At 29.9% G+C, this 26779-nt stretch overlaps 3 protein-coding genes across 4 annotated transcripts; all 3 read right to left on the bottom strand.

Annotated features, from left to right (window-relative positions):
• Positions 1-9534: 9534 nt before the first annotated feature.
• LOC124828801 (cysteine-rich receptor-like protein kinase 26) lies at positions 9535-13379 on the bottom strand. 2 transcript variants are annotated; one of them, XM_088096626.1, is made up of 7 exons: positions 12419-13374; positions 11911-12030; positions 11159-11304; positions 10846-11056; positions 10493-10730; positions 10218-10368; positions 9535-10092 (listed from the first exon to the last, which is right to left on the bottom strand). In XM_088096626.1, the coding sequence occupies exons 1-7, from the start codon at positions 13227-13229 to the stop codon at positions 9742-9744; spliced, it is 2028 nt and encodes a 675-aa protein (XP_087952752.1). In that variant the 5' UTR covers positions 13230-13374; the 3' UTR covers positions 9535-9741. The 2 variants fall into 2 exon arrangements, with proteins under 2 accessions (XP_087952752.1, XP_087952753.1); XM_088096627.1 differs by having other exon boundaries at positions 9949-10170; positions 12419-13379.
• Positions 13380-14743: 1364 nt separating this feature from the next.
• Positions 14744-18102, bottom strand: LOC124836172 (cysteine-rich receptor-like protein kinase 26). The gene is made up of 7 exons (XM_088095838.1): positions 17187-18102; positions 16933-17052; positions 16541-16683; positions 16222-16432; positions 15786-16023; positions 15394-15544; positions 14744-15275 (listed from the first exon to the last, which is right to left on the bottom strand). Exons 1-7 carry the CDS (start codon positions 17983-17985, stop codon positions 14925-14927), a joined length of 2013 nt encoding a protein of 670 aa, XP_087951964.1. The 5' UTR covers positions 17986-18102; the 3' UTR covers positions 14744-14924.
• Positions 18103-25720: 7618 nt separating this feature from the next.
• On the bottom strand, positions 25721-26769 carry LOC124836169 (antimicrobial ginkbilobin-2-like protein). Its single transcript, XM_047311273.2, has one exon. It carries the CDS (start codon positions 26701-26703, stop codon positions 25921-25923), a length of 783 nt encoding a protein of 260 aa, XP_047167229.1. The 5' UTR covers positions 26704-26769; the 3' UTR covers positions 25721-25920.
• Positions 26770-26779: the final 10 nt, after the last annotated feature.

Here is a 26779-nt window from a genome sequence, read left to right as displayed (position 1 = left end):
ACCAGCGTTGAAAAATCCTATTATATCCTTTTCCTTAATAAGCACCAGCGTTGAAAAATCCTATTATATCCTTTTCCTTAATAATCACCAACGTTTGAACGCCTGTCAACACTTTACTGAATTTGAACTCTGGTTACGAATTTTTTATATTTCTTTTAATTTACTTTTTTTATTTTTTATTTAATAATAATAAATTACAAAATAAAATTTAATATTTTAAATTAAAAAACAAAATTAAAATAGTATTAAATTAAAAATTTTATTTATTTTAATTCAGTAATAAATAAATATTTTTTATCTAATAAATATTTAATTAAATTTATATTTTTCATATAATTAAATATATATGACTATTTTAATTTAAAAAATATTATTTATTAAACAAAAATAAATAAAACATATTAAAAAAGTAAAAACAAAAAAAAACTTAAAAAAATGTTAACCGTAAATACCGTTAACATTCAATTTTGAATTATTTATATGTTAACCGTTTTTCCGAGGTTAATATTTTTTTAAGTTTTAATTTTAATTCTATAATATGTTTTAATTATTTCTTAATAAATAATATTTTATAAATTAAAATATTAATATATATTTAATTATATAAAAATATTAAATTAATTAAATATTTATTATATTAAAAAATATTTTTTTGATTATTAAATTTAAATAAATATTTTTTAATTTAGTTTTTTAATTAAAAATATTAAATTTTTAATTCTTTTAATGTTTGATTATTATTATTACAATTAAAATAAAAGAAGTAAATTAAAAAAATTCTTAACTGGTATTCTAATGTTATTAAGTAAAAAAAAAAAATTAACCCCGGTAGGTAAAAAAAATTCTTAACTATCAGTTAAGTAAAAAACGTTAGAATATTAATGGTTATTAATGAAAATGATAAAATAGAAATTTTTGGAGCTGTAGGAGGAAATACGATGAAAGAGAAAAGATATTTATAGGTGGGTGAAGAAAAATATGCAAAAGCGTTTCCATTCGTCAACTATGAAAGAGTGGCAGTGAAGAAAGAAAGATGAAATTCCGAGCATCTGAACATATAGAAAATGATGAAAAGCAGAGGACCAAGCCAACCCAAGACAAAGCAGAAATATTATGCACAAAATCAATATCTGTGTAATTCAGGTCCAATTAATTTTTCGTTTTACCGTAGAAAGATGTAAATTAAGCTTCACAAGGTTGTAGGCAGCTTACCCAGGGATAGAACAATCAAAATATTGAACAAAACATAAAGCTACAATAGCATGTAGCTTAAGCTTCAAACCACTCGTATTGTGTCAAATTCTAGCGAGGGTATAACTCAGTAATTGAAACCGATTGCGTGTCCGATCTCCGATTGCGTGTCCCGGAACTACCGCCCGATTGGCTTCTCCACCAGAAGAGCACCGTTCCTTCGCTTCTTCGCTTTCTGCTTCTGCCGCTACTTCTGCAATTTCTTGCTGAAAACCGAAGCCGCGGAGAAGAAGCTTCCCACGAGGTCCTTGAAGTCATGCACTTTTTGTTGCTTCGCTTGTGATGAGTCAAGGTCGATGTGGTCCTTCATTGTCTTCAGCTCCTCCTCTTCTTCAACGATAGCAACAAGCTCTTCTTCCTTAATTTGTTTTTGTGTATGTAGTTGTTGGTTTGAGCTTGATTTGGGAGTTAGGGGTGATGTTGTCTAGAGAGAGTGATTGTGCTGTTGTTAGGGTTTTGTTTTGGGGGGACTTGAATTGTTGTGTTTGGAACAGTGGGAAAGATGGGAACTGTTGTTAGGGTTTTGTTGATGGGGGCGACGATGCCGACACCTTCCTGGCCACGGTGCTGCTGGAGGGCGTGGAGGGTGAGGGGCAGAGACGGGAAGCTTCTGGGTCGCCGTAGAGGACGAAGTTAGGTTCAACTTGAAAAATGAAACAATCAACGTGGCACGACAGATGGCATCAAACCTGGCCTCATCGTTTGTCACATCTACTAAAACTTAACGCCATCCATTTTTAAGGACTAATACTAAGAGTTTCAAAACTACGAGGACTAAAAACCATCAAAGTTTTGAATAGGGACTAAAACTAAAATCGTTGATAACTTTTTGGCAAGTATACCAAATCGTTCCAAGTAATATAGAGTAAGTTCAAAGTATCGTTCTCCCAAGAGACTTATGCAACACAGGACAATTCTTCCTTTTATAACTCAATTAGACATCAAAGTGTACAAAAAAAAACACAAGAAAATCTTTTTGGTATTTTTATCAAATAGTTGGTGTGCAAGGAATTATATTTAAAAGAAACTTCGTTGGAATTGGGTTACATGAATCATATGAATATAAAACTCTGTTCAATATTTCATTACTTCATTCAAACATTCACATCAAGGCATACTAGTCCTAATTCCTTAGCAACTAATTCTAAATTAATATATTAAAATGATAATCCCTTAGTCAGTTTAATATACAATTTGCATTAAGTCGGATGTTAAGAATGACCAAGTTATTGAGTCTATTCCTAGATCCCAAATCACTTAAGTGCTTTATCTACGTTCGTTCATGTTCAAAGTTACTTTCCAGTAATCAAAGACATTCAAATAACATTATATTTTCATATAATGATAATAAATTCAAGAAAGAGCATATGAGCAGCAAAATTACAGTGAGCTCATTACATCCAATCCCAACGAAAAAGAAATTTAACTACTCAGCAATCCCTTGCAACCATGGTGTCTTGATGCCTTGAAGTAGTCTCCGGAAGTTCCTGAGAATCTTTCTGTCGCCCTGTCACGTCTTTTAAAGTCACTTAAATTCATTAATTCGCTCAGCGCACATGTACTGGTGCGCTATGCGAATTTTCTTTTTGCGCTATGCAAATTTTCTTCTTCTAGCAGTGCGAATTTTGGCTTTCGCTTTGCGAAAATTGGTTGACAGAGTCTAAATAATACATTTCCTGTATTTATTACAACTTTTCAATGAGTAACAACATGAATAATTACAAGATTGAGCTCATTTATAAGTATAAAAACAACTCTTTTTCACACTTATCAATCGTGTGATACTTAAGGGACGAAAAACATATTTAACCCAAAAATCAATTTACATAACAAATAATATAAAATATAAAAAATTATTATTTCTATTAAACTAACAAAAATATATTTGTCTTTTATGTGAAACATGAACCAAAGTCACGACTTCATAAGGTTTTCCGTTATTCAATTTGAATTTAACATACATTTTAAAAAAATATATTTGACAATATAATTTTACTTAACAAAAAAAAAACTAAAATAGTTATCTAATATTTTTTAAATTTAATTTGATTTCCTGCTTTCCTAAGTAGTTAATGTTGTCTTTGTATCAAAGGATGATCTTTCTATCCTTTCAACTAAAAAAAATGTTTTTTTAATAAATTTTTTTTACAACATCTATGTGGTAGTTTGTGATTAGTCAATTTTCATAGTCTATTGTTAAAAAATTGTTAATATATCATATGGTCATTCAATTAATTCTATCACTTTCCTCGCAAAGGAGGTGCATGTTTTCTTTTTTGTAAATTCACAATTTTTTTTATTTTATTTATATACTTTCATTAAATATTTTATAAATAATTATAATTTTTTAACAAGCTAAAATTGATTTATTCATTACACAATTTGAAAATTTAACTGCTGAAAACTGTATACAACGGTCACTTTACATTTTCTCCACATTTTATTTAGAACTATTTCATATATGTAAAACTAAATCTTACGTAAATTCATACATTCTACTTCTGACATATTATATAAAATCTGATTGTGTAATTATAGATATTTATGATTTTTTTACAAGCTAAAATTGATTTGTACATAAATTGGAAGCGAGATGTTTATTTTTATTCTTTATTAAGATGTAGAGATGATTTAAAATGCATAATGTTTTATAGACTACGTATTTTATTCCAATTAGATGCTTATATGTATTGTTATTGAAAACTTTAATTAAGTATGATGTTGTTGGAACATTAATTATTTATGTGTGACTTAGATGAATTTAAAACTTTAGCACTTATTTATAATAGTGTAATATTCTAAAATTGAATATTTCAGTAACTTACTATATATATTTTGATGAGATTCAAACTCATTAGCTTGATAGAGACTGTTAAAAATATTGTATGATCTATTTTTTTTGAAAAATGTTATTGTTAGTCTAATACTTAAAATCAATATGTAATGTTTTTCCTTATAATAAATGACATAACAAAATGTAAAAACAAAAACAAGAGTTCATCGAAATTCATTACTATAACAATAAAGATTAAATGTTATATAGAAGAATGACCATATAACAAAGACATAAAAGAAAACTATCTAAAAGAGGAGCTCAGAAAAAAAAAAAAGGAAAATCAACACATTTAAACAATAAATATTATTTTAAGGATGAAATTGGTATCTATGCAACATTTGGTTCCGTCAATAAATAATACACATAACATACAAATGTTATATAACTTAAAAAACATGTTCAACACTATTATAAACATATGTATAGTAATGTATATTATACTTTGCAATTAATAAATATAAATTGTATAATTAATGACATTACAATATCATTACCTAATAATACAATATTATAATATTTAAAAATATATATACACATAAGCAATAACGTTTATATTTACGTCAGTATGTCAGTATATATAAGGATTCTGATAAAAGAAAATCTTAGGAAAATTTTTATTTTAATACATGTTACAAAAGGAGTTAAATATTTTTTAAGATACATTATTATTTTTCATTGTTTTATTGTTTGAGAGAGAAATTAAGTAAGAAAATTTGTTTATATTCTAAAATTTTATATCTCTTTGTTTTCCGTTTTATTTATTTTTAGAGTTAGAGTGAAGATTAATATTTTATTTCTTTCTGTAAAGTAAGATTATTGTAAATTACGTGTTCTGTTAATTTTGTTTTTGTTAGTTTTTATTTATTATTCTGACATCAATGACTTTGGTGATCTTACTGAAGCACGATAAATTTAAATAACGTGTCATTTAAATGATTAAACATGATTAAAATATATGTCGAAATTAACTCTTTCTACAAAATTTATATTAAAGAATATAAACAATCTAAACATATTGTTTGATATAGCAAACAAAGCTATGTATTTTGGTCGGATCTGGTGTGACCCTGTTAAAACATTCAAGAATTTGTCGAAGACGGGCGGACGTTGCTGAATCCCACGAACTGAAGCAGATCGAACGGTTCCGGTGCTAGAAGGATGGTACTAGAAGCTGGCGAAAACCGGACGGTTACCTCTTTTTTGAGGGCTGGACGCGCTGGGAAGGGCCGAAGGGGCTCTCTCGTCTTCAAGTCCTGGTTGTAGTATTCGTTCTCTCTCCTCGTTCTTTAAACCGGGCAGTCGGATACCTGTCAAAGGCACTCCGACACTCAAGTCAGTAATATGATAGAGCGATCTGTAATGCGTGTATATATTGCATCGTAAAAAATCTGTCCAGAAATCATACATGGAACCTTTATTTATACTGATTGTAATGGGCTTTTACCTTTCCTGATAACGATCCAATCATACCTTAATCTTCATTAAGGGCTTTAATGAGTCATTAGTGTTTAACCGTGTAGTCGACCTGGGTCGGTCGGGACGGCCGGTCATAAGGGGTGGTTGGCCAGGGACGTCAACCTGGACGGGCGACCACTTGGTTTTGCTGATCGGTCAGCTTGGACGCTCGGTCTTGACGGTCGACCCGGATGGACGACCTTTGGAGGATCGCTCATTCTATGTACGATCGGTCCAAAGACAACATTTGCTTCGACGTTCAGTCCTGATGGTGACCTTGGTGGATGACCTTGAGATAACCGTTCGATCTGTCTTTGAAGAGTCGTTCGATCAGGAGGACGGTACGGTACACTATGTATCAACGTTCTACTGATTTTGATTTTAGAACAAAATCTCAAATATAAATAACGTTTAAAAACATAATTGGGAAAACATGTTTTCAGAAGATAGTTAAATATATTTTTTTTAAATTATTCTAAAAAAAGACTAACAGATAAAATATAGAATACAGAGTCATTTAACAGCTTAACTCTACTAAAGATGAGCTTAAAAAATTGGTAAGGAAAAAGATTAAAGTCTCAGTAATTGTAATTGCAGTGAGTTGGCAGAAAAATGGGTCTGCTTTGATTATTCTGGCATGTGAAAAAGTGTACTATTTTCCTGGACTCATTAAACTATAGCGTGGTCCTCTCTTTTTTTTTTTCTGTGCTATTTTTTCCTTGCCTCATTAAGGAGTTTGGTGTGATGGTTGGAAGGCTCGTTTTAATGTTCATACTTTTATATTTCTACTAATTTATTTTATTATTATATTATTATGAAAAAGAAAAGACAACAGACAAAAATAATTTGTCTAACAAACATGAAGATGAACTAAGATGAAAGTTATTTTAAATATTAACTCTAAGTATGCAACATAATTTTCAGATAAAAAAAATTAAGTGAATAATGATTTTAATAAAATTGTATAAGCAGTTCTTCATACACCTACACTTGTGTTGTTTCTTCAGCACCTCTAAAAAAATCCTATTATATCCTTTTCCTTAATAAGCACCAGCGTTTAAAAATCCTATTATACCCTTTTCCTTAATAATCACCAGCGTTTGAACGCCTGTCTAGAGGTGTCATTTCAACCCCTGGCCCATGGGTTGACCCTAACCCCTTCTAAAATTAAGCCCCAATTTTTTAGCCCCCTTAATAGGGGGCTTTTTAAAAGCCCCAACCCCTAAAGCCCCACATAAAGTGGGCTGGGGCAGGGTTAGGATGGGGCTAGCCCCCAAACTAAATTAATTCACTTTTAATGTTTTTTTAGTTATTTCTTTTATTTACTTTACAAGTTCAATAATTTTCAAAATTTACATGATATTTAATATCTTTTTAATTAAATATAAATGTATAAATATTGATTTTATAAAAACTTATTTAAAATAATTTTTTAATTATAAGTATATTTTAAATATATAATTTTATTATTTTGGAAAGTTAAAAAAGAAAATTATTATTATTATTTTTATTTAAAAGAAAATAAAAAAATTTCAAAAAATAAATTATAAAAGTAACACAGTTGAAAATTCGATTTTTCAATAATCGAATTCTGATATCTATATAAATATTTGAAATATTAATTATGGATAGATTTTAAATTTAAATCTACTGATTGGATAAATTTTTAATATCGGTGTAAAATTTTTATTTTTTATAGTTTGTCATATAAAATTCTTTTGTTGAATGTTTTGTATATATATATATATATATATATATATACACATTAAAAAATTAAACCACAAACTTTGTAAAGTTTAAAATTAATTTCACGTAATAAAAGAACTAACTTTTTTAGTGAAAAATCCTTGTTAGGCAAAATTCTTATAAATATCATATATGTCACTATACAAGATCTAGATGTAATCCTAGTGGTTATAAAATCATATTTTTTTCTAACCTTTTAGATTAAATTACTATTTTAAAATCATGCTTATCTTTATCCAACAAAGATCGTTTTTATTAAATTATTTATCATAATTGAGCCGATTGTAATAAAAAATAATTAAATAATAGATACAATATTTTTAAATAAATATAATGTTATAATTTATAATACTAAAATTCAAATTATTATTGTATTTAATTATTAACATATAAAATAAATAAAAATTATAATAATTATAATAATAAATAAATTACATCAATGTCTCTTAATAAGAAACTAATAAAAAAGACAAATAAATATAATATAAAATATATGAAAAAGACATAAAAATATATAAATTGATGTAAATGACTAAATAATACGTTTCATAAAAATTTGTAAATAATAAATATTAATTTTATTAAATTTGGAAAATTAAAAAAGTTATTAAGTCAAAATTTTAACATGTTCACACCAATTAAAAATAATGTAATTTTGATCACAAATCTTAATCGAATGATATTGATTTAAACTAGTGACAAAATAGATTACCATCAATAAATAAATTCGTTAGTCCATCAAAATTTTACATATTAAATTAAATTTTTTAACTTTTAAACCTATTTTATGTGGATATCTCTGAATCGTCAAATTTACAAACCAAAATTAAGATGAAAAAATTATCAAAATAAAATTTGAAAATTAAGAATAATTGTATAAAAGCATTATTATTAAACTAATTAATATAGAAACAGTTATGAAGTAGAAAATTAATTTTATTGGTAAAAAAATATAATTATACATGAATCAATTATGGTTATAAGTTATTACTAACAAAGATAAAATGAAAACTGGATAAAAAATACATATGATTTGTGATTACTTGTATGATGATATTATGTTTCTAGACGTTAAATTTTGTAAAAAGGAAAGCCCATGGGCTGGCCCTGGCCTATAGGGCTTTGGGGGTTTTTAGCCTTGTGGGCTTTTTTAGTAAAGAGTTTTTTTGGCCCTATGGGCTTTTTTGGCCCCAACCCACATGGGCTAGGGCCAAATCTTATTAAAGGGGCTCATTTGACAGCTCTACGCCTGTCAACACTTTACTGAATTTGAACAATGGTTACGATTTTTTTATATTTCTTTTAATTTACTTTTTTTATTTTTTTACTTAATAATAATAATAAATTACAAAATAAAATTTAATATTTTAAATTAAAAAAAAATTAAAATAGTATTAAATTAATAATTTTATTTATTTTAATTCAGTAATAAGTAAATATTTTTTTATCTAATAAATATTTAATTAAATTTATATTTTTCATATAATTAAATATATATGACTATTTTAATTTAAAAAATATTATTTATTAAACAAAAATAAATAAAACATATTAAAAAATTAAAAACAAAAAAAAACTTAAAAAAATGATAACCGTAAATACCGTTAACATTCAATTTTGAATTATTTATATGTTAACCGTTTTTCCGAGGTTAATATTTTTTTAAGTTTTAATTTTAATTCTATAATATGTTTTATTTATTTCTTAATAAATAATATTTTATAAATTAAAATATTAATATATATTTAATTATATAAAAATATTAAATTAATTAAATATTTATTATATTAAAAAATATTTTTTTGATTATTAAATTTAAATAAATATTTTTTAATTTAGTTTTTTAATTAAAAATATTAAATTTTTAATTCTTTTAATGTTTGATTATTATTATTACAATTAAAATAAAAGAAGTAAATTAAAAAAATTCTTAACTGGTATTCTAATGTTATTAAGTAAAAAAAAAAAAATTAACCCCGGTAGGTAAAAAAAATTCTTAACTATCAGTTAAGTAAAAAACGTTAGAATATTAATGGTTATTAATGAAAATGATAAAATAGAAATTTTTGGAGCTGTAGGAGGAAATACGATGAAAGAGAAAAGATATTTATAGGTGGGTGAAGAAAAATATGCAAAAGCGTTTCCATTCGTCAACTATGAAAGAGTGGCAGTGAAGAAAGAAAGATGAAATTCCGAGCATCTGAACATATAGAAAATGATGAAAAGCAGAGGACCAAGCCAACCCAAGACAAAGCAGAAATATTATGCACAAAATCAATATCTGTGTAATTCAGGTCCAATTAATTTTTCGTTTTACCGTAGAAAGATGTAAATTAAGCTTCACAAGGTTGTAGGCAGCTTACCCAGGGATAGAACAATCAAAATATTGAACAAAACATAAAGCTACAATAGCATGTAGCTTAAGCTTCAAACCACTCGTATTGTGTCAAATTCTAGCGAGGGTATAACTCAGTAATTGAAACCTCATTTACCGAAGATTGAGCTGGTTTATTCGTGGATTCAGTCGATCCTGTTTTCTCTGAATTAAGCTCACCCGACAACATGTTTGGATAGCTTCTTGTGCTACTATTGACAACAAATGCAGGTTCTGAAGGTATTGGGAGAGAGATAGAATAACTATTAAGCATGAGTACTACAGAAGCCATGGTTGGTCTGCTGGTCATATCTTCCTGAACACACAGTAACCCAATGTGGATACATCTTATCATTTCATTTCGAGAACCCTTCATTAATGTGGGGTCTACAATATTTGTAATATTTCCATTCTTCCAGTTTTTCCATGTCTGCATTAATTCCTCAAATGCATGTTCGTTACTTCACACGTTTCATTTGTACAGTTATCTGAAGAAACAAATAATTTTCTGATAAAGGAGAGGGAAAATACAGTGAGAAGAACAAAAAGACTTACAAAGCTCAATAGATCCTCCACTGTCTCCCCATGACGAGCACCAATGCTTTTTCGCCCACTTACAATCTCAAGAACCATTACACCATAACTAAAAACATCTGATTTTGCTGAAAAATGACCATATACTGCATACTCAGGAGCCATATATCCACTGCGTGCCAACCAAATGCACATTTAATTACTCAAAATTTATGAAACTTCAATGTAAATTATTTTACTTTACAGTTGATTGAAATTAAGTTTGTACAACAATTACATTATATTCTCTCACTTACTAGGTTCCAACAACTCTGTGTGTATTTGCTTGAGTCTGATCCACCTGAAACAATCTTGCCATCCCAAAATCTGATATCTTAGGATACATGTTTTCGTCCAAGAGAATGTTGCTTGCTTTTAGATCTCGATGTATAATTCGTAGTTGAGAATCCTCATGGAGATAGAGAATGCCTTTTGTAATACCTCTAATTATTTGGTAGCGCATTTGCCAATCCAACTGTGTTTTCTTTATTGGATCTATATATACATACGGAAACCAGATGAATATTACAAAGCAATATTTTAGTTGAGTCCTTAAATCAAAACTAGAACAATAGAGTAACAGTCTAATAATGCAGTTGTTCGAGCTTACCAAATATGAAGTAATCAAGACTTTTATTAGGAACAAATTCGTAGATAAGGAGCCTTTCACTTCCTTCCAAACAGAAACCAATCAGCCTCACTAAATTTCGGTGTTGAAGTTTGGCCAATAAAAGCACTTCATTCTTGAACTCCGTATCTCCTTGCCCAGAATTACTTGACAACCTTTTCACAGCAATTCCTTGTCCATTGGAAAGCTGACCCTGAAAATATATCAGTGAAGGATGGTAAAATATCTGTGGGAGAAAAATCATGATGTATTATATTTTGATGATGGTTTTAACCGAATCAAATCATGATCTTACTTTGTATACAGCTCCAAACCCGCCCTGTCCAAGCTTATTAGAATCAGCAAATTCATTTGTGGCAATTCGGATGGTTTCAAATTTGAATTGCAATGACTCAGTAAATGTAACTTCATCTTCATCCTCACTGTCCTCTTCTTTTCCAACTTCACATGCATGAGGACAGGGGTAATATTAGTGAGTATTTGAATATAATAAGTGAATACAAGAAAAAAAAAATAACAGAAAGAGATAATTTTCCAATAATGAAAATTAACAGGAAATGGCTAAATATATTTTCCCTGTTACCTGGTCAGAAATAATTTGATGAACTAAACAAAATTTGAAGAAAGGAATCATTTATATTTTTTTTAGTTTAATTAGTTATTTAATCATGTTATCATAAAAAAAAAAATATCAAGCTAATCCTTTTTTTTAGTTTTAATTTGTGAACAATTAATGCAATTTGTTTTTTATTTGTGAAAATTTTATGTAATTTGGTTTTTCTTGTTAAATTTCTTGAAACAGATCAAAGATTTTTCATTAAAATTGAAGTTGTTAATAAAAATAATTTATTTTATTGATATAATTAACATTTTTGTATTGTTAATATAGACCAAATTACATCAATTTTAAAAAATGGATGACAAATTAAAAATAAAAAATCAGAAGAACTAAATTCTGTCTTTTGTATTAAAACATGGACCAAATAACTAATTAATTTTCTTTTTTAATATGACAGGAAATCGATTTTTGGAGCATTAGAGACTTACTTTCAATTTGTTTTCTTGGCTTCCTAACTATCAGATATATGCAAAAAAGACTGAGCGCTAAAACAACACCAGCAACTGGCACTGCTACAGCGATGATGGTTCGTGACGTGTTGCTGTTTCCTGTAGAAACCAGAATCCTCGGTCACGAATTTAGAATAATAAAATATCCAAAGTCCAACATGAGCCTAAATTTTAATATAAAAATAAAACAGCAGTTAAGAGAGAGGAAAAAGTGTTGAAACAAAGTCAAAAGTGTTGTGGAAGAAAACTTTTCCATAAAGCTTAAAAAATAAATAAATTAATAAAACCAAGTTCTCAGTACACTAAAAATTGAATAAAAAATTATCTATAAGTACGTCAATTTAATTTATAAAAAATTGATTTATTTTACGTACAAACTTTTATGCATATGCTTTTGGTTAAACCCCTTTAAGTGAACTTGGGAGAATTTTTGTGCTGTTTTATTGTATTGGATGAGGAATAAGTTGTGAATAGAGAAGAAGAATACCTTTGGAATGTAAAGAAGTGTTGTTGGCTAAGCGAGAGGGTGGTGGGGTGGTTGGTGGTGGTGGTGCATCTGGGTCTAACTTGAGTGTAGGTCCAAAGAATATATAAGGGTCAAATCTAATTCTACAACTGGGCTTCAAAACATTGCCTCCAGCCTTGCCCTTACAGCAATCTGGGATTTTTGAGATAGATTCTTCCAAACACTTAGAGCAATCCTCGGAAGACAAATCAGGCGAGCACTGCGTGTAACCGTATATGGTTTGAAAATCTGGAGCAGGTGCACTGCCTGTAGCATACTTACGACGAGAGTCACCAGACGCAGCTATGCGTGTTAGATTCCTCATCAAGCTTTCAAGCTTTGCGTTGAATTGCTCAATCGAACCCCTTACCTCCAACGTGTAATAGAGTAGCACCGTAGGTTGATTATCCATGAGGCCAAATATGGAGCGGTTAGAGTAACGCAAGGAGCATTCACCATCCCACACAATTGCCTCTTTTTGGTTTGGACAGTTTTTTGTGAGAGCCGCTCCGTTTTCGTTGAGGCATTTGAGGCATTCTTCCGGTGTAAGGTCCCCTCTGCAGATCCCAATGGCGTATGCTTTGTCTAGGCCTTGGCCATGTGAGAAATTGTAGAAACCGTAGTTCACTTGGGCGTGGGTAGAGAAACTGGATAGGAGGGTGTTGAGGTTGTTGTGATAAGCGCTGTTGACTGTGTAGTTGCCTTTGCTGTTATCACAGAATGGTGTCTGAGCGCTTGCATGCGATATGATTATGGTGGCACAGAGACCAAGCAAACAGAAAATTGCAGTCATTCTGATTCAGGAGTAACATATGGAACCAAGAATGAGGATTCAAGCTTACCTAAGCAGCTTTACTTTCACAGAGTGTGAACTGTTTGACTCAGTCACAACCAAAGTTTACCTCTCAATACAAACTAAAGGTTATGCACGCCGTGTCGGTCACGTAAATATCTTATCTTAATTTTAAAACAATATTGATAATTTTTTTTTATCATAGTAGAATATGCCTTTTTAATAAACTTTTTTTAATGTGATTATTTAGTTTTTTAATACAAGTTAAAAAGTTAGGAGAATTATATAGATATAATCTATTATTCAGACTCGTTAGAAGAGTGAAGCAAATTTAAAATATAAATATTTTTAGTAAATGTATGTTATTATTTTATTGGTTTATTTAAATTTATTTTTAAAAAAATATTTGAAACGAATTAATCATGTTGTAAAAAAATTATAAAAAAATTTGTTAAAAAAATATTTCCCAATGTAAAATACGCTACCACGTTTAGCTCCAGCAGGCTGAAACTTGATTGAGATAGAACGGAATTACTGGCAAAATTGAATGCCGATACTGAAAAAGCCCGTCAGCTTTTGGCGTTGATTAAGTCAGTCTGCTCCCGCGTCGATTGGTCCCAAAACACGTAAAAATCCAACCACAAAATTACTTTAAAAAATATAAAACACATCTATTTGATAAGGATTAGAACTAAGTATATATTATTTAACAACTATTATTATTTTTTAAAAAAACATCTAATTTAGTCATTTATATTTTTATGTAATATTTATACCTTAATATTATTGATATTAATATTTGACTTAATTTAGATGCAAAACTTCTATCGTTAATTGACACTATCGTATTTTATTAAATTTTAATTTGCTATATTTATTTTGAATTTTAATTAATATTTTGCAAATCTAGAACTCATAAAGTTATGCTTTATTTATATTTCAGTGTTATAAAGTTATGATTTTATTTTTTTTTAATATTATTTTTATACCATTTAATTATTATTATTATTATTAGTTTGTTTGATTGCAATCCAAATGCGATGGAATTATTGAAAATTCTTCATTTGGTTTATCGATTCATCTGATTTTCGAAAACATTAAATATTATATTAATACATATGTTTTTTAAAAATTAGTTTGTTTAATATATTTTAAAATATTAATAATTAAATGTAATTTCTATTGTTTGGTTGAAGAAGGGAGAGTAAGAATAATTTTAAAATAATAAATTTCTTTTTTAATTGTCTTTATTCACCATTATGTTTTCTCTTCACATTTCAATTTTATTCCTCCTTAAATAAATACTTCTAGTTTTCTATTTTAATATCACATGTTCCTTCTTTTAATTAGTTGTTAGAACTTTTGATCTTAAGATTTAAGTGATTCCAACATAAAGAATTTGGGCGGTAGTTTGATGTAGGGTATATACAGAACAGAAAAAATGCTACGGAAATTCGGAAACCAGATTTTGAAGATCAATATTACAGAAATGTTAGTGTAGAGAGAGAGCAGAATAATAGTAACACACACTTCATGTTATATCACAGGTTTCAGTCTCGGTTTAGAGAAAGTAGGTGCGGTGTACATATTTAAACAAGATACTGCACCCACATTTTACTCCACTTTCCAATACATTGTATTTTGGTTTAAGAGAAGCAAAATGAATGATGAAAGATCCACTCTCATGAACAACATCTAGCGAGGGTATAGCTCAGTAATTGAAGCTTCATTTTCTGATTCTTGAGCTGATTTAAGTATCGGTTCACTCGATCCTCTTTCCCTTGAATTATACTCCCATGACTGCATCTCTGGAAAGCTTCTAGTTCTGCTGTTCATATAAAATGCAGGTTCTGCAGGAATAGGGAGACTCAGAGAATGGCTATTAAGCATCAGTACAATGGTAGCCATGGTTGGTCTGTCAACTAAATTTTCTTGAACACAGAGTAAACCAATATGGATACATCTCAGCATTTCATTCCGTGAATTGCTGTTGAGTGATGGATCTACAATATTTATAGCCTTCCCCTCCTTCCAGCTTCTCCAAGCCTGCAAAATTTGTTATCAGATCACGGATTCACTTCTACATTAACGTTTTGGAGCATGTAATCTTCTAATCCATAATTTAGGTGGCAAAGAAGAAGCGAGTGACCAAAAGAAGACTTACGAAGCTTAGCAGATCCTCCATATTCTCCCCATTATTGATTCCACTGTTTTTCTGGCCGCTTACAATCTCAAGAATCAGTACACCAAAACTGAAGACGTCTGATTTTGCTGAAAACTGTCCATGCATTGCATACTCTGGTGCCATATATCCACTGTATTCCAGTAAGATACAATTTTAGTCATACCTCATAAGTATTATGACTCATCTAAGTATAAATTTTTTTCATCTAATTTGCCAGTGATTTTCTTAACAAAGCATTAATTTTTGAATTCCGATTGCTATAAAAGTATTTTTTTTATGCTACCACTCAAAAGTTAAACAATCGAAACTTCTCATTGATAGTGTATGGAAATTAAAGTCATGTATAAGATAAGCTATGCTGTAATACTTACTAAGTTCCAACAATTCTACTCGTATTTATTTGAGTTTGATCCATTAAAACTAGTCTTGCCATACCAAAATCTGCTATCTTTGGATTCATCTCTCCGTCCAAGAGAATATTACTTGCTTTAAGATCACGATGTATAATCCGTAGTCTAGAATCTTCGTGAAGGTAGAGAATGCCTCGAGCAATACCTTTAATGATTTTGTAGCGCATTTGCCAGTCCAATTGAGGTTTCATGGTTGGATCTGCGTATAAGTCACGAGTTTTAACGCTATATCAGTAATTAGGATTTTGTCTTGTCTCAGACGAGAACTGAAATTTAGAGCGACATTCTAATTATGCAATCATTTAGATCTATCAAATATGATTATGAAGGCTTTTATTATGACGTGAAGCAGTACTACGTAAGAGAAACAATAAAATTATGCAGATGTTGAACTTACCAAATATGAAGTAATCAAGACTTTTATTAGGAACAAATTCATAGACAAGTAGCCTTTCTCTTCCTTCCAGGCCGAAGCCAAGTAGCCTTACTAAATTTCGATGCTGAAGCTTGGCCACTAATTGCACTTCATTCTTAAATTCCAAATCCCCTTGCCCAGAATCTCTTGACAATCTTTTGACAGCAATCTCTTGCCCATTGGAAAGCTGACCCTGAAGATACACGATTCAAGGATAGTAAATCAATCTAGGCCAAATTACTGGATATAACATATTTTGATGAAGAGGTGTTATTTATCTGAACGAAAGGTGAAGTCTTACTTTGTAAACAGCTCCAAACCCGCCCTGTCCAAGTTTATTAGAATCAGCGAATTCATTTGTAGCAACACGTATGGTGTTGAAGTTGTATTGCAATGACTCAATAAATGCGACTTCATCTTCATCACTTTCTTCTTCTCTTTCAACTTCATAAACATAGGGACTCGAGTGAGATTTGATTTGTTCAGATGTGACCATTGAGTACAGTTAAAAATAGCATCGAGAGATATAATTTCACAATAAAAACCCAGAAGAAATATGGTCAAGTTGATACTATATCGGATCAATGATTTTTAATTAAAATCATTCAGATATGATTTGTGCTAGATTACTGCTCCATTAAATTGTAAGACGAATTTTTATAACAAATGATGGCAAATCCAAGTTAGACTTACATTCAATTTTTTTTCTTTGCTTCCTTAGGCTTAAATAGATGCAGAGAAGAGCGAGCAGAAAAACAACACAAGCTACTGCCACTGCTATGGCGATGATAGTCCGTGCTGTGTTGCTCTTTCCTGCACCGAACAGAATACTCGGTCCATGGATTAAGATTAATAAGCAAATACTTAAGGTCACCTTAAATTCAAAATCTCTAACAAAAGTTGTAATTATTATGACGTGAACAATTTGAGTAAAACATGAGAGATACCTCGTGAAGAAGAAGTGTTGCTGGTGGAAGAGGATGGTGGCGCATCTGGGTCTAGTTTCAGCGTAGGTCCATAGAAGATATAAGGGTCAAATCTAATTCTACAACTGGGTTTTACAACATTGCCTCCAGCCTTCCCACTACAGCAATCTGGGATTTTTGAGACAGCTTCATCCAAGCACTTGGTGCAATCTTCGGATGACAGATCAGGAGTACACTGTGCCTGACCGTATATGGTTTGAAAATTTGGAGCAGGAGTACTGCCAGTGGCATACTTAAGGCGAGAGTCACCAGATGCAGCTATGCGTGTTAGATTCCTCATCAAGGTCTCCAGCGCTGCATTGAATTCTGCCACCGAACCCGTTACATTTAAATCGTAGTAGTTATCGTTCGTAGGTTGGTTTTCCATAACGCCAAATATGGAGCGGTTAGTGTACCGCAACATGCACTCTACCGTCCACGTAATGGCCTCCTTCTGGTTTGGACAACTCGCTGCCAGAGACACTCTGGAATCATTGAGAGATTTAAGGCACTCATCGGGTTTAAGATCGCCTCTGCAGAGCCCAATGGCGAATACTTGGTCCTCCCCTTGGCCATATGAGAGATTGTAGAAACCATAGTTGATTTGTGTGTGGGAAGAGAAGCTGGATAAAAGGGTGTTGAGGTTATTGTGATAGGTGCTGTTTATTGTGTAGTTTCCTTTGCTGTTATCACAGGGTGTTTGGGCTCTGCTCTGTGATATGATTACGATGACACAGAGAAAACGGAGAAAGGAAAAGAGGGTGAAAGAAACAGAGGCCATTGTAGTCTTCCTCTTCTTCTGTTCTGAATTCTGATCCAAGCCTTACATAAGTTTTTTGCGTTTGACTTTTTCTTCTGTTGTTTAATGTGAAGTGTTTGATTGAGTATCACTAAGTCTTCTTCCAGTCATTGCAAGGGAATAAACGTCACCTACTATGGAATATTTATAGAGTGGATTTGGTTAAAAAAGAACTCATTATTTTTTATGCTTTTAATTGATACATGAAAATGTATTACAAAGCATGTTGCTTTGTTCACAAATGTAAATTGAATGAGCCATATACTAATAAAATTGACGGAAATATGGTTTAGGTGTAGAAACTTGGCCCCTTGAATATAATCTCTACATTTTTTAATTGATGTTCTGATAATGAGGTGAGAAGGTTTTGACAGCAACTGGTTGTGTCGATTGTAAAAGTGGCTTTGGAAATATCGGTCAAGAAAAATAGTAAATGTGTTGGGTAAGAAAAATGGAGGATATATGATAGTGCAGTCACCCTCAGCCGCAGGGTCTATTACTTACACCCTCAGCCGCAGTCACCCTTCCAACAATAATAGGATGTTACTACTAATTTGGGGTCTTTTGAGATCTGAATCAGCTTTATTTGGCACATGATGTTAGCATTGTTGACTGACCCGAGGAGGACTTTAATTTGACGTTTCGTTTTTTTTTTATTTCTTCAATTAAAATATAAGTTTCATGATTTTATATTTTATTTTATGTGCAGTTTTTATTTCTTATTATGAGAAAGAGACAACATAGGAAAAACTTGCCTTTAAGAATGAATAAAGGAATGATTGAAGGTATAGAAATGAAGAAATTTCTATTTAATTTCTTAAATGTTATTCCAGATTAATTAACGAGTGTCATCTATTGATGACATGCATACAATAAAACTAAACAGCCTAATAATCGGTGCACTGTAATTGGCCTGGAAATGTCATGGACACAAGCAAATTTAATAGAAATTTTTAATTAAAAAATATCAAATTTATCAATAATTTAAAATTTAATCAAGCCTATAAAAATACCCAAGGAGAAATTTTAATCTTTTACAATTCTTATTTCAAGTGGGAGGTCAAACAACTTCCAACACCCACACAATTTTTTTTATAGTAATTGTTCGGTGTATCTTTTTTTTATCTTTATCCTATTATTTAAAGGTGTACTTGTCAAAGATTTTCCTGTCTTAAAGTCTCCTAAGTATATCTCTTTTTTATTTTTATAAAGTATACCTATCAAAGGTTCTCCTGTAATAAAGTCAATAATTATCCAGAACAATAACAATAAATATACATTGAACCACTTATCTCTCACTTTTAACCTATATTTATAGATTAACAAAATTTTAATCTCGGTCGCCCAATATCTCTAATTATCTCTTACTTTAATAACTGATTGTTGGCTCAGACCGCTCAGATCGTGGGTTGGTTTTCCAACCCTCCACCAAGTGGCCTCCTTCTGGTTTGGACAGCCCTCTGCCAGAGGCACTCTGGAATAATTGAGGACTTTAAGGCACTCATCGGGCTTAAGATCGCCTCTGCATAGCCAATGGCGTATACTTTGTCTACACCTTGGCCATATGAGAAATTGTAGAAACCGTAGTTGATCTGTTTGTGGGAAGAGAAACTGGATAAAAGGGTGTTGAGGTTGTTGTGATAGGGGCTGTTTGTTGTGTAGTTGCCTTTGCTGTTATCATAGAGACCATTGTAGTTGTCTTCTGTTCTGAATTCTGATCCAAGCCTTACATAAGTTTTTTGCGTTTGACTCTTTCTTCTGTTGTTTCATGTGAAGTGTTTGACAGAGTACCACCTAAGTCTTCTTCCAGTCATCGGAAGGAAATAAGCTTTTGCAGAGTTTCATTTGTTTTCCTTTTTGTATTAGTATTATGATAGAAATGTATGGGCATGAACTCTAAACAGGCATATATCCACTAAGTGGTGTTCCTCCTTTTCATGATCAAAATGTTGTTGAATTCTTCTGCTGACTTTGTATGCTTATTATCTTTTTTCTTAAGCATTTTATTTTCTTCTTGGACAGTGATTTTTTTGGAAAATTTTTTTTAACAACTTTATTTTACAATTTTTTATAACAACTTATATCAGTAGAGTAACTTGTGATGGATCCATTTCAAATATAAAAAACAATAAAATAGTAACATATAATTTATTGTTAAAAATTATTAAAAAGGTGTTAAAATATAATGATCCGATCTCTTCGGCGTGTCTGGACTTCTTGTGTCAAGCTACTACTACTCTTGTTTCTTCCTTTCATCCACTTTTGCATAGACCTGTCAATTTGGCCCTCCTTACATGGTTTGGCCCTAACTCACGTGGGTTGGGACCAAAAAAATCCACAGGGCCAAAAAGCCCCTCGTAGAAAAAGTCCACGGGGCAAAAATATCTTCAAAAGCCCTGTGGGCCAGAGCCAACCCATGGGCCTTTTTTTTAGAAAAAATGTTCATTTTGAATACAAGAAAAAATATAATTAACTCCTAATTTGTTACAAAAATAGTTACTATAGAAAATAAATTGAAATTTTTATAAGAGGAGAGTTCTAAAATCAAGAAGCAAAAGCAAAATGACAATATTTATTGAGTTAGATTCTCTAAGTATATAATTAAAGGATCATTTTAGAAATTTGAAATTTAAATATTTAATTTCACTTTTTTTTTAAGTTATAAGTAAGAAATTAACTTTTTATCTAAAATTATCCTAATTGAAATTTAAGATAAGATTTTCTCTAATTGAAGCTCTTAATTTAAAAAAAATAGGCTTCTTTATTTTCTTAGAAAGTTATTGAAAAAGAAATTAAATATAAATGATTTTATTTTTCATTTTATACTCAACAAATCATGTTCATAACAAAAATAATAAATAAAAAGAAAAAACTCATAAACTTTGTGCAGACTGAAGTTGTATTCGCCCATAGAATTCAATCTCGTCATACTACTCACTCAAAATGTTTACATTTTAAATGTCATAAACATAAATATAAACATAAACATACATTTATGTTATGTGTTCTAATTGAAAGTTAAAAATAAATTATTTAATGTGTTAGTTAAATAATTGAAACACTATAACATTTGTCATTCTTTAGTACTTTAGGTCTATTTAAAATTTTCATTTTTTTATAAATTTTAAGAAATTAACTTTCTTTTTATAATATATCTTAGGGTTAAATATGTTTTTAGTCCCTAAACTATTGGTCATTTCTGGTTTTCGTCCCTCTTCCAAACTAAGGTACAATTTGGTCCTCAATCTTTAAAAAGCGTTCGTTTTAGTCGAAAAAACGAACCTTTCGAGGACTAAAACGAGGACTAAAAACAAAATTTTGAGGACTAAAACGAACGTTTTTCTAAAGAATGAAGACCAAATTGTACCTTAGTTTGGAAGAGGGACGAAAACCAGAAACGACCAATAGTTTAGGGACTAAAAACATATTTAACCCTATATCTTATGGTGATTTTGAGAAAAGATTATCAGAGAGAAAAAAACAAAATAAAACATAAGTTTAATTTAAACATAAAATATTAATACTATTTTTGATAAAAAAATTTAGATAATAAATTTTTGAATTATTTTAATTTTAAATAATTAAAAGCAGATTGAGTGATGTTTTAGAAGTCGAGGAAACAAAACAGTGATTCGTTTTAAGAACTATAAAAGCAGTGCAAATATTAAATCAAATTAATATGTTATTATCTCTCTTTGGGGTTATTTTGATATTACTAATTATATATAATTTTCTAATAATTGGTGTTTGCAACATAAGACATAATTTAATTAAAATTGTTAACAAAATAAAGCATTTTTATAATATTTCAGTAAAATAAATTTGTAATACTATTTAGTTGTATAAAATTTAGTGTGTGGTTTGCAATTGTTTTTAATTATTTAAAAAAGTGGTTATTTTGAATATTAAATATTCTATTATACTATAATTAATTAGTTTTATTTAATAATTTGAAATAAGAAATCAATTACATGAATATAAAATTTAGTACTTTTAATAGTTACTATTAAGAATGTTGAAGTTTAGTTTCCAAAAAAATTTTAGTGGGCTAAACCCACTTTAACCCTGACCCTAACTCCCTTGAGAGGGGGCTTTGGGGGTTAGAGCTTTTTTTTGACCCCCATTTGAGGAGCTTCTTAAGAGGGGACTTTTTTAAAAGTGAGTTAGGATTAGCTCCAGGGTCATAAGTCAAATTGACACCTCTACTTTTGCATATGGCACTTCTCGTAACTTCTTGGTTTCAGACTCAAGGATTTATCTTTTTCCGTAGATTTCTCATTTTTGTTCCCATAAAGGCTACAGGTTTGAGTTCGTTAACATTTTGTCTCTTAAATTATAAGGTAATAATTATATTTATTATGCATATATAAATAATATTTATGTAATAAAATATAAAATTATTTTTATAATGAAATTGTCAAACACGTAATATTTTTATCATATATTGAGTAAATAATTCAATTAGGTTGAATTCAAAATATATGAACTCAGTTTTAATTGAGTGTATTGAATAAATCTTAACCCAACGTCTTGTAATTATGTTGGATTAGGTGTAATACACTTACACACGTCTTATTTTGTTTTGGTGTCTGAAATTCAACGGTCAAAAGTAAAAGCTATTAAAATTGATATCAATTTAAATGTTTGCTGTGATGCTAATAGTCCTTCGGAATTTAGAGGTAAGTCGCCCAATATCAACGGAGCTTCTCACACAATTTATTTAGTAAAATAAAAAAATAATTTATAATATATTTATACCAAAGAAATTACAAGTTTTTACAAAATGTATATACTTTCATGATAAAAATATAAAAAAAAAACTTATCCTTTTGTAAATCAGAATTGCTCTAATTATTTTTATACTATAAAAGTATTATATAATATTTCCAATACCATAAAATATTAAAATATAAGTAAAAAATTATAACTATTTAATCATTGAATTTCTTAGAAATATTTATATTTATTTTAAAATGTCTTAAAAAGATAACAATATTTTTTAATAGAATAAAATAAAAAGTTATTAAACATATATTTGTAACAACATAGAAAATGGCTTAAAGAGCATGTAACATTACAATATTTTAATGATAAAAAGTTTAAGTTATATAAAAAAGTTTAATACCTTAATAATTTTTTATATAAAACTATTCCTATTTTTTTTAGAGTTCTATGTTTTTTTTTATGTTATGTCATGAGATAACAGAATCTCCTAGTCTCTGAATTTTTTTCATGACTAAAGTCACAAGAAGGACTAATATCGTGTGTTGTAAGACAAAACTCATTAGTAATAATTATGTAGAATAGTAGAAGTCACACAAATATATATCTCTAGTTAACCCAATCTCAAATGTATGTATTTGAATAATTAAGTTAAAAGTAATCTTTGATTGTATGATTTATGTTTATATGATAATTTAGATTACATGACAATGTAACACAGTATATTTTCTTAATATATGATATATATTTTATAAATTAATTTATTATTGTGTTTGTTTGTCTTATATGTGATTATCTTTTTTTTAATCATAATTACGTTATTAATAAGAGAATATAAAATTGTAAAATTAAAACATGTCTTAAAGAAATCATAATCAATTGTATAAATAGTAAAATAATATTAAATCATGCTAAATTTAATTTTAAAATAAAACTATTACTTACAAGAATTAAAACATATATGATTTATATTATTATAATCATATCTTTAAAATAATTATACTAATATAAAATATAGCTTACATAAACTGCTTTCTAAATATTTATAATAAAATACTTTATTTTAATAATTTTATGCTATTCTTATTAATAAAATCTTGTGGAGACAAACGGCCTTCCAGGGGATACGCCACTGATGTGAAGTGTTGACATTCCTTTTCTTTGAGTGACGAAGTAATTAACGAATTACTAAAAGTCTTCCACGTGTTTTATCTTATCTTATGTCTTATGTACTTTTTGTAAATTAAAATTTAATATTAACTACATCGGTGAAGAGTGTTGTCAAAATATATTTTATTTTATGGTGGTTAGTTTTTAATTTGGCTCACTTAGAATCCACTCATCCAGGTTAAATCCATAGTGAGTTGGGTTGACTCACCAACCCGTCTAATTTAATTTAATTATTTTGATAACTTTTTGGCAAGTATACCAAATCGTTCCAAGTAATATGAATAAGTAAAAGTATCGTTGTCCCAAACGACTTCTGCAACACATCACAATTCTTTCTTTTATAACTCAATTATACATTAAAATGCACAAAATAACACAAGAAACTCTTTTTGATATTTTTATCAAACAATAGGTGTGCAAGAAATTATATTTTAAAGAAACTTAGTTAGAATTGAGTTTCATGAGAATCATATGAATATAAAACTCTATTCAATATTTCATTACTTGATTCAAGCATTCACATCAAGGCATACTAGTCTTAATCCCTTACAACTAGTTCTAAATTAATATATTAAAATGATAATCCATTAGTCAATTTAATATACAATTTGCATTAAGTGTCATGTTAAGAATGAAAGTTATTGAGTCTATCCCTAGAACCCAAATCACTTAAGTGCGATCATGTTCAAACTTACTTTCCAGTAATCAAAGACATTCAAATAACATTATATTTTCATACAATGATAATAAATTCAAGAAAAAACATACACAGTGAATTCATTACATCCAATCCCAACGAAAGAGAAATTTAACTACCCCTAGTCATCTAAAACGTACACATTTGAAGCAATCCCTTACAACAATGTTGTCTTGATGCCTTGAAGTAGTCTCCCTGAAATGTTTTCGTTTCTTTCTTTTGTCCGGAACTTCTGTCAGAAGCATGTTTCTGTCTTTCTGTCACGTCTTTTAAAGTCATTTAACTTCATTAATTCGCTCAGGCGCACATGTACTAGTGCGCTATGCAAATTTTCTTAACTAAATTGACTGACAGAAACAACATGAATAATTACAAGATTGAGCTCATTTATAAGTATAAAACAACTCTTTTTCACACTTATCATATTTATTATTTTGTGTTTCAATATTATAGTTAGCATTTCTTTTATTATACTGTAGATGAGGATAAAAAAAAGATGTTTTAAAAGATAAAAATATTATAGATTTATCAAGACTCTAATATTATAAATGTACTAGTGATACAAAAATTATCAATATCAAAAACTTATTTGTTCGTATTTTGTGGTTGTTTTTGGATTGGATTGTATGATATATTTTTTAATTGTCTTTGGAGTTTAACACCATTTTAGAATGAAATTTATTTAGATTTAAATTAAAAAATTAATATTTTTTTTACTTTAAAATAAATTTATAGTTAAATGAGTAAGTGAGTCAATCTGTTTAACCCACCAACCCATGGTAGGCCGAACCGAATCGAGATAAGTTACCCATTTTGACAACTCTCAGTGCAAGATGTCTACAGTTTTTAATTAAACTTAGTTTGAAAATATTACCTTAAAAATTATGTTATTAGTTGCGAGACAATATACTCAGGCAATCTTCATATAATAAAATTTGTAATTACATTTTAAGTTATAGAAGAAATATGTAGCCGCACGTATTAAATACAGTAAGAAAAAATAATTTATTTTTGTGGAAGAAATAGTTCTCAAATTATTAAGAGTGAAAATTTATATTAACTCTTTCATTATTATTTTTTATTAATTTATTTACTCTATACATGAATAAAAATACAACTAACAAATACTGGCACGAGAATTCCAGTTACTACTAAAACGAGTAAAGTGATGTGTTGATGAAATACAGGTAGGGAGAGACGAGCCTTATAGTACTTGATCCAAACACTGTATTATAATTGAAACTTTTCTAAACATTATATTTATTAAAATCACAAAACTACGTTAGTTAAGTATTTAAAGCTTACAAACAAAGGAAATAGCTGTTGGGTTAAGCGGCGGGTGCAGGAGGCCCAAAGAAAAGAAAATCGGTTTCGTACCTTACGTAGCAGCTTGGTCTAATAATTCTGGCACCTATCCTGTTATTACAGCACCGTGGAAGTTCAGCGATGGACTGGACCAAGCAGTCAAGGCACTGACGCCCACTCAAATCAGGGGTGCACTGCGCAAGCCCATATATGACTTGCTCATCTGGGCCCGTCGCAGTCGACACCGCATATTTGCGACCCTTGGCAGCCGACGCCGCCGTGTCCCTGAGGCCATCCAGAAGCTTCTTCACCACTCGATTGAACTGGTCGGCGTTGGGTGCGTCGTTGAGGTTCCACACGAAGTAAGCAGGCCCAATTTCATCGAGGCCCGTTATGGTGCGGTCGGAGTAGCGCAGCATGCACTTTTCGTTCTCGTACCAGCCGATGGCCTCCTTCCGGTTGCTGCAAACGCGGGTGAGGTTGGCTCTGGTTTGGGCGAGGCAGTTGGTGCACTCTGTTGGCGTGACGTCACCTCTGCACTGAGCAATGGCGTTGGCGCTGTTTGTGCCCTTGCCGATGGAGACGTTGAAGAAACCATTTCTGGAGGCATGGAGAGCGACGATGCTGAGAGCGCTGTTGAGGTTTTGGCTATAGATGCCGTTGGTTGTGTAGTTTCCTCTGTCGTTGTTGGAGTCGCAGAAGTAGTGGAAGTCTTGTGAAGTTACATCGGCTTTGGCTTGAGATGTGATTGTAGCCATGAAAACCAGAAAATAAAGAAAGCAAGTCAAGAAAGAACAGCTACCCATTATGGCTGTGCTTTTCGAGTAATAAGAACTAACAATAGATGGCTAGGTTTTATATACCGCTAAGCTTTTATCACCC

The sequence above is a fragment of the Vigna umbellata genome, chromosome 8 (genome assembly GCF_029865625.1).
Source record: "Vigna umbellata cultivar VRB3 chromosome 8, Vumbellata_1.0, whole genome shotgun sequence".
NCBI lineage: Eukaryota > Viridiplantae > Streptophyta > Magnoliopsida > Fabales > Fabaceae > Vigna > Vigna umbellata.
The sequence above is the reverse complement of the archived record's forward strand: the minus strand, read 5'-3'. Positions and strand labels throughout refer to the sequence as shown.

Bases quoted from the DNA above. Each gene is read 5' to 3' on its own strand.
- LOC124836169 (XM_047311273.2), bottom strand. From the start codon at position 26,703: ATGGGTAGCTGTTCTTTCTTGACTTGCTTTCTTTATTTTCTGGTTTTC.
- LOC124828801 (XM_088096626.1), bottom strand. From the start codon at position 13,229: ATGACTGCAATTTTCTGTTTGCTTGGTCTCTGTGCCACCATAATCATA. The intron at 11,057-11,158 runs GTAAGATCATGA...ATATATTTTCAG, and splicing joins GGTTTGGAGCTGTATACAAA to GGTCAGCTTTCCAATGGACA. The intron at 10,731-10,845 runs GTAAGCTCGAAC...ATGTATATATAG, and splicing joins TCTTGATTACTTCATATTTG to ATCCAATAAAGAAAACACAG.
- LOC124836172 (XM_088095838.1), bottom strand. From the start codon at position 17,985: ATGGCCTCTGTTTCTTTCACCCTCTTTTCCTTTCTCCGTTTTCTCTGT. The intron at 16,684-16,932 runs GTAAGTCTAACT...ATGTTTATGAAG, and splicing joins GCAAAGAAAAAAAATTGAAT to TTGAAAGAGAAGAAGAAAGT. The intron at 16,024-16,221 runs GTAAGTTCAACA...ACTTATACGCAG, and splicing joins TCTTGATTACTTCATATTTG to ATCCAACCATGAAACCTCAA.